Here is a 13,903-nt window from a genome sequence, read left to right as displayed (position 1 = left end):
CCTGGTGCATTGTTGAGTTCAAAGGCAGTGTTTGTAGGCTTAGGGTTTGGAACTGCTTGGCTAGGGAACACGCCCTTTTGACTTTTATCCTGAGCTAATAGCTGAAGAGACTGTTGGATAGAAGCTAAGATTTGATTCTGTTGATTCATGTATGTCAGAAAAGTTTCAGCTATTTTATCGGCTGTGGATTGTACCAGCGGAGCAGTAGGAACTAGTTCACGGTTATTATTTACGGGTTGATTTTGGTAGCCATATCCTTAATTAGCGTAAACAAAGTTGCAGTTGTTTTGGTACCCTATGTTTGTATTGTTGGGAAAATTACTTTGCCCTTACTGGAATTGCGGAGGATTTCCTTGACGATAGGAATTGTAGTTCGCGGGTGGTCATAGAGGAACGTTGTTGACACCCGGAGGAGCTTGTTGTTGGGCAGGGGGTGTCCAAGCTAAATTCAGATGTTGTCGCAAAGGTGCATAAGGGAAATTCAAAGCACAAGCCTCTTCAGAAGGTTGGGGAGGGCACTCGTATACCAAAGGACAATAAGAATCGGCGTGCTCAGGACTTAAGCAAAGAGGACATGAGGAAGCGTTGGCAGCCATGACCTGTTTGGATTTTTGATCATTTACTTGTACCGAAAGAGCATCGACCTTTTTGTTTAGGGACTCGATTAGAGTTTTTAATTCCGGATCGGGTTTGACCTCGAACATAGACGTAACTTTGGTAGGAGTGTCTTTAGAAGATCTAGAAGAATCAGTGTTTCCCCAATGGGTGCCATGAAGCCCGTTTCTCAAGAAAAGTGTATGCTTCAAGAATACCTTGTCCATGAAACAACCTCCGTTCATGATATCTAATGTTTCCTTTTGATGATCAGAGAGACCATTAAAGAATGAACGGACTAATACAGCGGTGTCGAGTTGATGATGGGGACATTCGAGAAGTAGATCAGTAAATCTGCTCCATGCTTCCAAAAAGGATTCACGGGGTCTTTGTCGAAAAAGAATTGAATCTTTTGAAGCATTTCTGTAGTTTTCTTAAAGTATAGAACTTTATCATGAATACTTGTAACGAAGTTTGGCCCATGTGTCAATGGATTGCGGCGCTTCATCCGTGAGCCAAACCGAAGCTTTATCGGCTAAGGTGAAGGGAAACAACCTAAACAAGACTTGTTAGTTGGTAATCCGGATGGCGGAAAGTGGTGGATCGCTTGTTGCATCCGGCGAAGGTGATTATACGGTTTTTCATGGTCTAGACCATGGTAAATAGGTAACAAACCAAAATGTTTGGCGAATTCGAAAATCACCTACAATAGCATCGAGTTTAATGCAAGAAGCAGGTCCTTCTTGTAAAGCAGTATAGAAATCCGAAAGGGGTTTCTCGATTGTGGGATTTTCCTGGGCCATAATTAAGGGAGATGATGGCAACGGAGATGTTTGACGAGGTTGGTTTACGGAGGAGGAACTATGTCTAGGAGATAGCATAAGCAGTTGTTTATTGTATTTCCGACGCCGATATGTAAGTTCTAACTCCTTATGTTTACCAGACCGTAGTCTCACACAAATATAAATTTTAATTTAAGGCTCATAAAGAACGAATTATGACTGGAGGTTTTAGAATTAAGGAAAGAGGGAGGTGAAGCACGTCTTCCCCGAAATTGCTAACTAACTTGAGGAGTAAGCTAGGATAACGTGTGAATATTCCAGCAGCCAGGTCACCTGAGAGAATTGAGGGAGGTTGTTCGTGCTAGTACGTTCCTTAATTAGGCAACCTCAACTTTTTTCAAGTTTCCTAGGCACTGATGGAATAGGATGATGATTTATGATGGTGTATTATGCGGGGTGTTATTAAGATGATTTAGATGAAATTTTTAATTACTATGATTTTTTTTTTTTTTTTTACGTAATTAATGTAGGGGGGATACAGCCACATGCACTGTAGCCACAAGTTGTGCACAGCGAATCCTGGCCTTTCATCTAAAGCAATCCAACGGATGTGACCAAATCCCAATCGAAGCAATCGCGAGTTCTGATTCACTAAATATGGGAGGGTAGTTTAGGAAATAAAATTTGTCTGAACCCAAAAATAGAATTTACGCTCCAAATATAATCGTGACTGCTCTCTCCTCTCTTTATCTCTTCTGAGAAATCAAAAACTTTTTGTGTGCAATCTATATAGGTAAATGCTTAACTTATCTGCAATTTCTGTGTTAACTTTGTGTGTAAATCTCTGTAATCTCTGTAAATCTCTGTAATTTGTTAACAGAGAGGTTGAAGAGTTATAGCTTTAAGTTAGTGGTATTAATGGAACTAATATTAAGAGTATAGATTTTAGCATTTCTTCTTTTGAGTGAAATTTGGAAATTTGAGGAGTTGGGGACGAAGTTAAAGGATTTGGGTTTTGAGGGGAGAGCTTGATGAAATTGAAAGTGGTCGTTTGGTTGGAGTGGAAGTGAAGAGGTTTTAGCAATGACCGCCATTTCCTCTTCATTTGAATATTAGACTTTTTTGGTATGGGCTGGGCTTGTGCGTGCATGAAATTATTTTGGTTTTCTTCCTAGCTACACAATATTTTCTTCTTAAGCGCGATCCAACAAGATATATGGTTGAAGTGTTGTAGCTCTAATTTTATATGGTCCTGCTTATTCATATTTTCAGAATTGAAGAAAGGTGCACCACTTTTGAAGTATAGACGACTCTCTCTCCAAAATATGGACGACTCCATATTGATTGATGAAGTTGGAGAGCAGGAAGAATATAGTTCAGGTGAGCAACTAATGTTTTAATTTTATTTTCGATTTCTACCAACGAATTCAATACTGTATTATTGTACTGTGTTAGTTTTTTTTTTTTAATTGACGTGGACACATTTATTTGCAGTACCTGAGCCTTATACGGCATGTTCTTCCTCTGTTCAACCTCCGGAGTTTGAAGTGGAAGTCGAAATTGTGAAGCCACCGTGTTTGGGAATGTGTTTTGAAACTCTTGAGGCTGCAAAACAATTCTATATAGATTACGGAAAATTGTTTGGATTTAGTCCTGTAATTCGAAGCTCGGAAAAATCATATTCTCGTCCGGATGAAGTTAGTAGTGTTCAAATGACTTGCTTGCATTTTGGGATTTATAGAGATCGAGGAAGCAAAAATATGAATGTGGATGGAACTGAGAAAGAAGTGAGAAAAAGAAACACAAATACAGTTAAATGTGGGTGTCTTGCTTCAATGAGGGTGACAAAGCAGCAAAATAGTGGAATCTGGAAAGTGGTGAAATTGACTTGAGAGCACAATCACAATCTGGTTAGTCCAGCAAAAATGATGTGTATGCCTGTTAATAGAAATATGCCTGCTGCAGCTAAGATGTTGATTGACTCATTTCGTGATGGTGGTGTACCTGTGAATAAAGTTGTTAATATACTTAACGGAGTACAAACTAGTTTTGATGATAGAGGATCATAATTTCTTTTATGCAATACAGATAGATCATGAAGCAAGGGCCATTAATTTTTTCTGGGTAGATGGTCGGTCGCGTACACAGTATTAGTATTTTGGTGACGTGGTTTTCTTTGACACCACATATCGTAAGAATGTATATGAAATGCCATTCGCCCCATTTACTGGAGTTAACCACCATATGCAATCAATCCAATTTGGTTGTGCACTACCTTTGGATGAAACAGAAGATTCTTTTCAGTAGGTTTTTGAGACTTGGCTTTGAGCTATGGGCGGACGTGCCCCATCTGCAATTATCACAGATCAAGATAGGGCTATGACTCTAGCTATTGGTACGGTATTCCCTAATACTCGACACAGATTCTGCCTATGGCACATTATGAAGAAGTTTCCTAAAAAGCTTCCGAATTATTATTACAGGAGGTTAAAATTCAAAAAAGAATTCAAACAATGTATTCAGAAAATATTTATTCCTGATGTGTTTGAAAGGAGGTGGGCAGAATTGATGCCTAGTTTTAAGTTGGAGGAGAATGAATGGCTTCAAGAGATGTACAAGATTCGACACAAATGGGCTCCAATTTATCACTAGGATACTTTTTATGCCCAAGACTTCGACTCTTGCTTCGAAAGCATGAATTCTTTTTACAAGAATTTTTTCACAACTACGACAACTCTTAGAGAGTTTGTAGTGAAGAATGATAAGTGTTTGAAGAAGATTGTTGAAAGAGAAAAAAAAGAGGATTATATTACTGAACACTCGAATCGGATTGTATGCGGTAATTCCTTTCTCTTGAAGAGTGCAGCAAGTGTGTATACAAGGAATGCATATGATAGGTTCAAGCAAGAATTCGAGGTAGCTGAAACCGAGTATGTCCTGCATGATGATGAAAAAGGCACCGACGGCAATGTAACCTACACTTATAAGTCGCGAAGTTACAAAAGTGACTTCCCTTCATTACTATATCTCATCTACTTTTATAATGAAACTCAACCTTCATTACTACAATGTAACTTTCCTTCATTATAGGTGACGAAATGAATGGAAGGTGAAGTTCAACCCAACGACAAAAGAAGGTAATTGTGAATGCAAAACTTTTGAGTTTATGGGGATACCTTGTGGACACCTCATAAAGGTATTTCAGAGTCGTGATATTGAGATTCCTGAGCACTTTATTCTTAAGAGGTGGATGAAAGGGGCAAATAAGTATAGAGTTGAGTATGACCGTAGACTAGTAAGTGGCCATGAGAACTCTGAGATGCTGAGAACTACTCAACTTCAAATGGTTGCTAATCAGTTGGTTTATGAAGCTACGGAAACTGATGAGACTTACCAATTAATGCTGCAAAGACTACAAGAACTGTCAGTGGAGCTTAAGAAAAAGAAGGAAGTTGACCCTGGTATTTGTGTTGTTAATTCATGCACCGTTGGTGATAGTTCAGCACCGCCACTTGACGACCCATCCCAAGTTTTACTTCAGAATCCTAACATCTCTCAAACAAAAGGAAGAAAAAAAGCCGTGAATATTTATAAGAAAACCAAGGCCAATGGTAGAATAAAAGGTGGTCTTGAACAAGCATGCGGAAAAGCCAAAGCAAAGACAGAGAGGAGATGTACATGTTGTAACAAAGTTGGTGTTAACCATGACAGACGAAATTGTCTTGAAAATCCAAACATAAAAAAGGGCCCAAGTAAGTATAATATTGCCTCCTTAAGCTTAATTCGTAGTATCCTATCTTATCGCAATTGCCTTTAAAACTTGTCGTTTTCCATTCTTTTTGCTTTACAGTAGTAGACGAGGACGAGGACAAAGACGAGGACGACGCAAAGATGATTGAAATTGTTTGAAGCTTGTATGTTTTTGTATTATAGTGTTGAGTGTTGGAGCTTGTGTTTGTAGTTCACTTGTTTTTTATGGCAATGAAATCTTGTGTTTGTTATTGGTTTATGTGGAACAGGTTGAAGCTTACAAGGGAGAAGTTAAGCTTGCTAACATGGGGAAAATGACATGTAATGTGCAGAGAATTTACAGTTATTTGCCTATTACTCCTTCCTTGCAGTTGAGTTGTTAAAGGTACTGAAGTGGTCATGGTTCACTCTCCATGCAAGTTCTCACTCTATGGCGGGAAACTTGGTGAGGAAGACCGTTGGTTGTCAGAAACACATAGCCTAGTATAGACCGATTTGAGTTGTTGCAGATATATGGTTATAACGAACTTGTTTCATCTGGGGGAAATTGAGTGGTCTATATTTGTTGAATTATGGATCCCTATTTGAGATCATTAGATGTTTCATAGAATGTCTGCAGTAAATTGAGTGGTCTATATTTGCTAGAAATAGCTTGAAAATAAATTATTTGTATGCTAATATTGCTTGCAAGTTTTGCTATAATAGATGTGCCAAATTTCATTTTTTTTTTTAATTGTTCTAAATTCTAACCATTGTTAAGTCAAGATTGGATGTGCCGCTTGTCGGGCGGCGGTGACAATTCTTTCACATAACCCGTCGAGCAAACCAAGATAATGAAATTCTTTCACATAACTGTCCGAGCAAACCCGAAGATAATGAAATTCTTTCACATAACCCGTCGAGCAAACCAAGATAATGAGTCATGATCAGGCGTGTTTCTAACTTCCTTTTAAACTTCGATTTGTCCTTAGTACACTATATGTCTTCTATTGTTATTATGTACGCCCTTTGGTTAAAGGTTAAAGATCAATGTGGTACAATTGATTTCCTTATCGACCACTGGAGTTGGAGCGATAAGGCCAGTGTGTCTATTATGGTAAGGTTTGGACAATATTTATAGTCCACTCTAACGATTATCTCCTTAGCAAAAAACCGACATGGTTCATTCTCCAACCTCATATTCTCAAACTCAATATAAGCCTGCACAAGATTGCAAGTAAACATCTTTCTCGGTCAAATACATTGTTCTTAACAACCACTAAAAGTATCGAATATATCTTCTACCAGTCTTAGAAACTCAAAAAAATACAAAAGTAAACAAAAAAAATGACTTGCTTGAATTTCACGGAGAGATTTTTCTTCAAAGAACAAAGGGGTCATTATCGAAACAAGACGACAAATGGGCACTTCAGAATCGGGATCATATTTCATATGAAGAGTAATGGGTCGCCTAGTTTTAGTACCACCACCAACATGATTGAACTGAAAACCCATTAAAGCTTCAACCAAGCATTGCACTTTTTCCATCGGTTTGATGGCCAACTACTAAAAACAAATTGGTGCATCAAATGGTGTATCAAACTCCCCGCTAGTCCATGTAGTTGATTGTGCTATTGTTATTACAAAAAAAAAGTCAAGAAAAAAGACTTTGAACGCATAACATGTTCCACAACAAGAAGCAAAAAATAAATCATCAATGTGTCTTGAGTATCCGGCAGGGAATCCCCTCGAGGCAAGATAGTTCTATATGTCTTCTCCGGTGAAAAGAAGGCATCTTCAATCCATCTATATGTTGGTCTTGTATGTTGTCATATGACATTATATTGCTGCCCTCATAGCTCCTCTTTGTTGCATCCCGCCTCATCTCTGCAGCTTTACCACTACCTCCTCAAATACATGTGTACTTGCTTCAATAACCCGGATGTTGATCATCGATTCCGCATTTAACAATCCAAATCCAATCAAATAGAAAATCCCAACCAAAGCATTGCCACTGAGCACATCTATTGCAGTAAGTATACCTGTTAGAGATTTCCCTTTAAAAATAATAGGTGGAGGTACAGCAGCAAAGATGCAAAAGCCAATATGAAGCAAGTAAAATAGGAAAAACCACCCAAACTTCAAGGCACTATCTGTCCTCATGGCACGATAGAGAGGACGGTACCATAAAACACTCCTGGAACTCCAGAGATGAAGTAAATTATATTATAGCAATGAAGAGAAAAACTTAACAACTGCATCTGAAGATAAAATTTTTTGCAGTCATCAACAATTTTACCTTCCAATCAATAGAACATTGCCAATGAGTTTAAGACAGGACTCATTCTTAAACCTGTCAAAGCATTGGTATTTCACAGAAATATAAAAAAAAAAAACCCCCCGCAAGTAGTATAGAAAAAAGACAACGAGAACACCGACTGAAAAAAACACAAGTTAACATAACATAACGCAAGTCTCTATTGCATGCAAGTTCACTAAAAACGCAACAAAATACAAAGATACAAAGAACTTTCCATTACAATAAAACTGGAAATCACCCCCTTCATTACTACCACTCATCTAATTTTACAACGAAACTCAAACTCTTTCGACAAACCATCATCGTCAATTTCAACCGTGTAATTTTCACTTTTTATCTCTTTTTAGAAGATGAGGAAGAGGCGATCGGGAAGAGCTTGAACTTCATTTGTCGACTCAATGTTGTTCCTTAACATAGCTAACAACTCTTCCAACCATTGGAAATCCTTCCCACACTCGGTGCAATTCAAAAAAAATTTACCTTCATTTTCATTCTTCTTCATTGTCGTGTTGACCTTTCTAAACCCTGCGCAATTCACTTGTCTGCATCTCAAATACTCCAGAGGTATTACTGATGATGCTCTAGTGTCTTCCAACCATTGGAAGTCTCTGCAAACGCGGCTGGTCAAAAACTTTTTTCCAAGAGATTGAGTTTGGCCCGACTGTTTCAAGGTCCTACTTCCGCGACAATTTCGAAAGCAACAAGGTGTGGACAACCAACCACATTTATCTGATGAATGAGTGTTATCACCACACCTATTGCACATAGTTATTTCCATCTATAGTAACACAAATTCAACAAACCAAACATCCAGTTAGCTAAAAAAACAGTTCATTGAGAGCTAAAAAATAGTTATATCCATCTTGTAATAGCAACATACAAGAGTTAAATATATGATTCTATGCTACTTCCATTTACTAATCCAGGGAACAAAAATTGAGGATCAACAAGTGGAAATAAACGAGTGAAGGATAAGCAGATAAACCTCAAGCCCAAAATGCACCAAAAGGACAATTACACCACTCTTAGCATAAACCCTTCTAAAATCCCTTCACATACACATATTTCTAAACAGTTAGTCAAACAATAAAAATATCACAAATGGGAATTGTGGGTAAAAAAAGATTAAACCTTTTGATTAACACAACCCCGAGAATGATTTCAATATAAAACAATATAAATGAATAAAAAGACAAGAGAAAATAAAGAGAGGACTGACATGCGGGTCTGCATTGATGAAAGCCACGAGTATTAGGACGAACCCAATCAACAAGGTCTTTGAACAAGGGCTTTTTGAGATGGTGTTATTTTTTCAGTGTGGGTGATGGTGAATAAGTACTAGACTTTCAATTTCATCAAGCTCTCCCCTCAAAACCCAAATCTCTTAACTTTGTCCCCAACTCCTCAAATTTCCAAATTTCACTCAAAAGAAGAAATGCTAAAATCTCTACTCTCAATATTAGTTCCATTAATACCACTAACTTAAAGCTACAACTCTTCAACCTCTTTGTTAACAAATTACAGAGATTTACAGAGATTACAAAGATTTACACACAAAGTTAATACAGAAATTGCAGAAAAGTTAAACAAATTACAGAAAAGTTAAGCATTTACCTTTATAGATTGCACACAAAAAGTTTTTGATTTCTCAGAAGAGATAAAGATAGGAGAGAGCAGTCGCGATTATATTTGGAGCGCAAATTCTATTTTTGGGTTCGGACAAATTTTATTTCCTAAACTACCCTCCCATATTTAGTGAATCAAAACTCGCGATTGCTTCGGTTGGGATTTGGTCACATCCGTTGGATTGCTTTAGATGAAAGGCCAGGATTCATTGCACAACCTCGCGGGCTCTACAAGGTGCGTTCGGTCATATCCCCCATTAATGTATTATGGAGACGTGATTACGAAATATGCAATTAAAAATGATAGATGCTAAAATAGAAACTAACTAACATATACTAGTTTACGCAGAAAGTCTACACATGCGAATCTATATTACTTATACATACAACTATATGTAAGTTATATGTGAGCTAAGGGAATGTCAAGAACGAACTCATACAAATGAATATCGCGTACGTGAATTGATATAACATACACATACAAAAATATTCTAAGCAGGTGGTTTGAAACTACACATACATCCAAATATATTCGAATCATATTGATCGTGTTAATGTGAATATATAATGACGAACCACATTTATATGCAAAGAGTTCTTATGCCACACACAAACATGCAAGGTAAAACAGGTTATAGTAACAACCAAATAATATCCTCGACAAAGTTTGAAGAGTTTAAGGATTTGAAACCTGGTGTCCCGCGATTCCTCGTACACGATCGAACTAACTCCCGAGCTTGTGAACTTACTTGCTAAACTGGACAAGAGAGTCCAAAAAGTAATGAAAAGGAAAGTGGCTCAGACCTGAAAAACCGGAGTGTTGATACTCCGTGGTTAGTCTCTCGCGCTACTAATTTAGTCTCGTCCGAGACTCTTTTGTCAGTTCAGTACTTCAAGTTCCTACGGAATACTTAAACTGTGCTAATAAAAATAAACAAAACTTGGTTCATAGATATTTGTTAATAGAAAAAGTTAAGGCAAACAGTTACGTAACACGTTAGTATCGTAAAAGAAATGGAAATTTAAAAAATGAAGAGGTAGGGGAGGGGGTTTTACGTGATGTGTTCCAGTTATTACGTTAAGTCCAGAGTCCTTCGGCATGCAGCGGCGCCATTTGATAAAAACGCTTTTAATTGTACGTTTATTGGTTTTCTTGATTAATTACTTAAGTCCGAGGTCCACAGTCCAAAGTCCGAAGTCCGAAGACCAAAGTCCAAAGTCCGTATTAGTCGTACGTTTTATGTCAAGTTACCTTACTCACGTGGGTTTGGTAGGATAGGTCGAGTAAGGGATCGTCCAAACCTTAGGGCTCGGAAAGGTTTACAACTGGAATTACAACTTTTTGTGAGTAGGATTTTAGGTTTTTTAGTTGGTTTAATTAAATTAACAGTAATGCAAATAATGTAAATTACTACGGTGATTTTGATGTAGATAAACAAAGATAGAGAAACAGGGAGAGAGTTAATCATACTCATGAAAGAATCATTTTTCAACAGTTTATATTACCACGTCACTACATCTCTAATTCGTCTCGTGTTCGGAGACGAGGTCGAGTATTGATCCCTAGCGCATGCCCACATCTCTGAGCCGCATCGCACTAGCATAAGGAGTTGAACTAATATTTCATCTTTGGAATATCATTTCAGCTCCTGGCTCGATTCCACATTAGCTGGACAAATTGGAGAGCTGTCTGACAACATAGAGTCGCGACGAGACCGAGCATCGGATCCAAATTTGTCCAAATCTCGGGCCATTTTGGGACCGGATGTCTAATCTATATATGCCTAATTCCTAAGTAATGATTCTAGAATATTAAAGATTCAATCCGGATTCTCACACGAGCAGCATAACCCTCCCCCTGAGGGGGGGGATTAGCTCATGGTCATTGAGGGAATAATAAAACTTGCTGTATACATTAAGTAAATAAATGCAAGACAGGAATTAAACTAGAAAAGAAATGACTGTTATTAAGGGTAAAATGACTTACAGTATTTAAGCTACTGGAATGAAAATGACGGAATGTAAGTGCTGAAATAAAACTAACTATCTGCTAAACGGAAGCTAAAGCATGAAAATGCTGAAGGAAAATATATGAAGACCCCCCTCACATATATATAGGCTGGGGACCCTTCATGTGAAATCCCAACATTTAATCAGGTTTGTTTTTTAGCCCAATTCAATTTGTTAGGATCAAAACTTCGTTTTTTATAAAGTTTTGTTTTATTATCATTTGTTTTGTCCTTTTATGTTTTGGTTTTGTCTTTTAGCCCAATTCAATTCAAACATTAAATTGGTACGTGTCTTTCTCATTGCAAGGTGGCACAAATTTGTGACCATTACTTGCCTATGCTGACTCGTCATGCCTTTGGGCCCGCAAAGTAGGTCAACTTAGTGTGTCTAGTGGCGGTGCCGATTTTGGCATTTTTACGACTTTCTGTCTTTGCGTAGAGTTCGTCGCCCGGGTCGCTATGGCAGTTTCACTAGCCAACGTTGGCATCCAAATTTATCAGATGTGAGCTTCGGAAGTTTGCTAATTTTTTATATGTGGTCCCGTTCTGCACTGGTTTTGTTCTTTTGGAAACTTCGGCTCTAGTCAGGCTTTGTTGGGCTTCACTAGGGTTGAGTGGGAAACTTCAAATATTCCAGTATTCCCGTACTTCGATGTATGTTTTATCATTATATTCATTTTAAATGCGGAAACCTGCAAAAGTACGAAAATATAATTATTACATGATTATTAAACACATAATCGACCAAAATGCTATGTCTCTCGGGGTTTAATATTACAGTTTTGGGTGCTTATCAACATGCTACATTGGTTAGAAACCCGGAAACTCACATCTCTCATCGTGTAAATATGGTAAGCATTTGATCGTTAAATTTGATTTATCTAACATCATAATTTGTATTTTCTTTAATTTTAATGAAGTGTTTTGAACAAATGAGGGGGGGGGAGGGGGGGGGAGATGAAATTGCAGTGTTGTTGGGTATCCGTGAACAATTGGTGGAAGATATTGCTTGCCAAAGGAGATTGTTTTGAAGGCATAAAAAATGAAATTTTACAATCACCGTTTAGGTCATTGTTTCGATGTAGTTATCAAAACGCCAACCTTGGTTTGATATACGCTTTGATCGAGCGGTGGTGGGACACAACTCACACTTTCCACTTTCCACAAGGCGAGATAGACATCACTCCAATGGATGTTACTATGCTTACAGGAATGAGCATAGGAAGGGGAAAGGCCGTTACGTTTGGAGAATGCAAGTTTGCGACTTTTGATTATGCATAGCATTGTTGGCCGAATATAAGGCCGAAGCATTGGGCTAAAGGGGGTATCAAACCCTCATTTTTTGTGAATGAGTTCATGGAGAAGATGAAAGAGGGTGACGAAGGTTGGTGCTCGACGGGCACAGATTGGACTCGATATTTACGAACATTCTATTTTTACTTAATCATGTAGTGTTTCTTCCCCACGGGTGATAGTTCACTGAGATTAGGTTGGATAGGGTGTTTGGATTTGTTAGAATACATGCATCAATATGATTAGGGTGGTGCTATGTTTGGAGCTTTGATTTACACGTTGGATCAAGCGTGTCGAGTCACAGCTAATGTTGCGGATGGTCAATGTGGTGGCTTTACCCCTCTTTTAAAAGTAAGTTTTAAATGTTTAGTATTATAATTTTATATTAAATTACGTACAAGTTTGATTTTGATATTTGTTTTTATGATAGTATTGGTGATAGGATTACGTACCTACCATGACTCCTCTTCTGAGACCGAACATAGACCGTGATATCGTCCCACGGATTAGAGCATGGATGAATGACTTTAAACTTCACCGAAGTGGTCAAGCCACAACATTCACTTAGACCATAACCAACTCGAGATTAGGTCGGCATTGGCGATACAGTAGACACCATGGTTTACTACTCGATATATGCAATTAAATATTGATGATGTGGAGGGAGATACCATGGATGATGTTTGGTTACGTGAGGCGATTCACCGTGTACATCATTTGTATGATCTTACAATGCGCCGAATCGTCTTTGAGTTTGGAGTTATCATCGTGTGGTACCTGGGCGATAGGTGTTGGCACCAAATCATTGGGACACCTTTCTTCCCACACCCTCCTCCAGAGAATATGTGTCCATTGGGAAGAGCTAGTCAGCAGAGGTTATATCTTAGAATGAATGAAGACTTGTGGCCACAAGTTTCTCTATATTTAGATGTGAATGATGACTACGATAGTTACTGAGATCGCGTCTCAAGGGGTCCTATATTGTCTGCTAACATGTACAGAGTTGCTAACAAGGACTTTGTGGGACATAAGACTATTAGAAGTGATTTGTGTATCCCACGCCCTGTTGAGCCCTACTCTTCATCTCAAGGTCCTTATGAGGCTTTTGCTCCAGCTCCTTCTGATTCGGATAACCCATGGAGCTATGACATGGTTACATCTCAGGGATTGCATGTCGTCATGCTTATACCTCATGTTTATTAAAGTTATATTCTGAACCTTGTCCCGGATTTTGACACTCTATATGAGGTTAGTATTTGGTTTATATTTTGAAACTTGAATTATATTTGGTTTATAGTGATGATTTTTCTTAAAGTTATTGATTTTTTTTGTAGGCTACACTTAAAGCGCGATATGTCGAGTCGCAGCTAATGATGCATGAGATGCGCGATTCGTTTATGACTACAACTAACGAATACAATAATTAATTGGTGGCCGAGCGAGAAGAGAAGCAAAAGTCACATGATAGAGTTGCAGAGTTAGAAGCGTAGATGATAGAAATAACATTGCGAGAATCATGGCGAGGGAGTAAATTAAATAAGAGGCAACCTG

The 13,903-nt window shown here is 38.1% G+C and overlaps 1 protein-coding gene and 1 pseudogene across 1 annotated transcript; one reads left to right on the top strand and one right to left on the bottom strand.

The window, feature by feature from the left end:
* The first annotated feature begins 4,070 nt into the window (after positions 1–4,070).
* Positions 4,071–5,509, top strand: LOC147503585 (protein FAR1-RELATED SEQUENCE 9-like). Its single transcript, XM_086604898.1, has 4 exons — positions 4,071–4,346; positions 4,486–5,128; positions 5,227–5,279; positions 5,396–5,509. The coding sequence occupies exons 1-4, from the start codon at positions 4,071–4,073 to the stop codon at positions 5,507–5,509; spliced, it is 1,086 nt and encodes a 361-aa protein (XP_086461024.1).
* Positions 5,510–6,986: 1,477 nt separating this feature from the next.
* On the bottom strand, positions 6,987–7,927 carry LOC147503584 (secretory carrier-associated membrane protein 1 pseudogene; annotated as a pseudogene).
* Positions 7,928–13,903: the final 5,976 nt, after the last annotated feature.

The sequence above is a fragment of the Coptis chinensis genome, chromosome 4, assembly GCF_015680905.1.
Source record: "Coptis chinensis isolate HL-2020 chromosome 4, ASM1568090v1, whole genome shotgun sequence".
Classification (NCBI taxonomy): Eukaryota; Viridiplantae; Streptophyta; class Magnoliopsida; order Ranunculales; family Ranunculaceae; genus Coptis; species Coptis chinensis.
The sequence above is the reverse complement of the archived record's forward strand: the minus strand, read 5'-3'. Positions and strand labels throughout refer to the sequence as shown.

What these genes read in the sequence shown, in the direction of transcription:
- LOC147503585 (XM_086604898.1), top strand. Translation starts at nt 4,071, where the DNA reads ATGAATTCTTTTTACAAGAATTTTTTCACAACTACGACAACTCTTAGA. An exon ending in AAACATAAAAAAGGGCCCAA is followed by an intron (nt 5,129 to 5,226) that starts GTAAGTATAATA and finishes TTTGCTTTACAG; the next exon opens with TAGTAGACGAGGACGAGGAC. An exon ending in ACGCAAAGATGATTGAAATT is followed by an intron (nt 5,280 to 5,395) that starts GTTTGAAGCTTG and finishes TATGTGGAACAG; the next exon opens with GTTGAAGCTTACAAGGGAGA.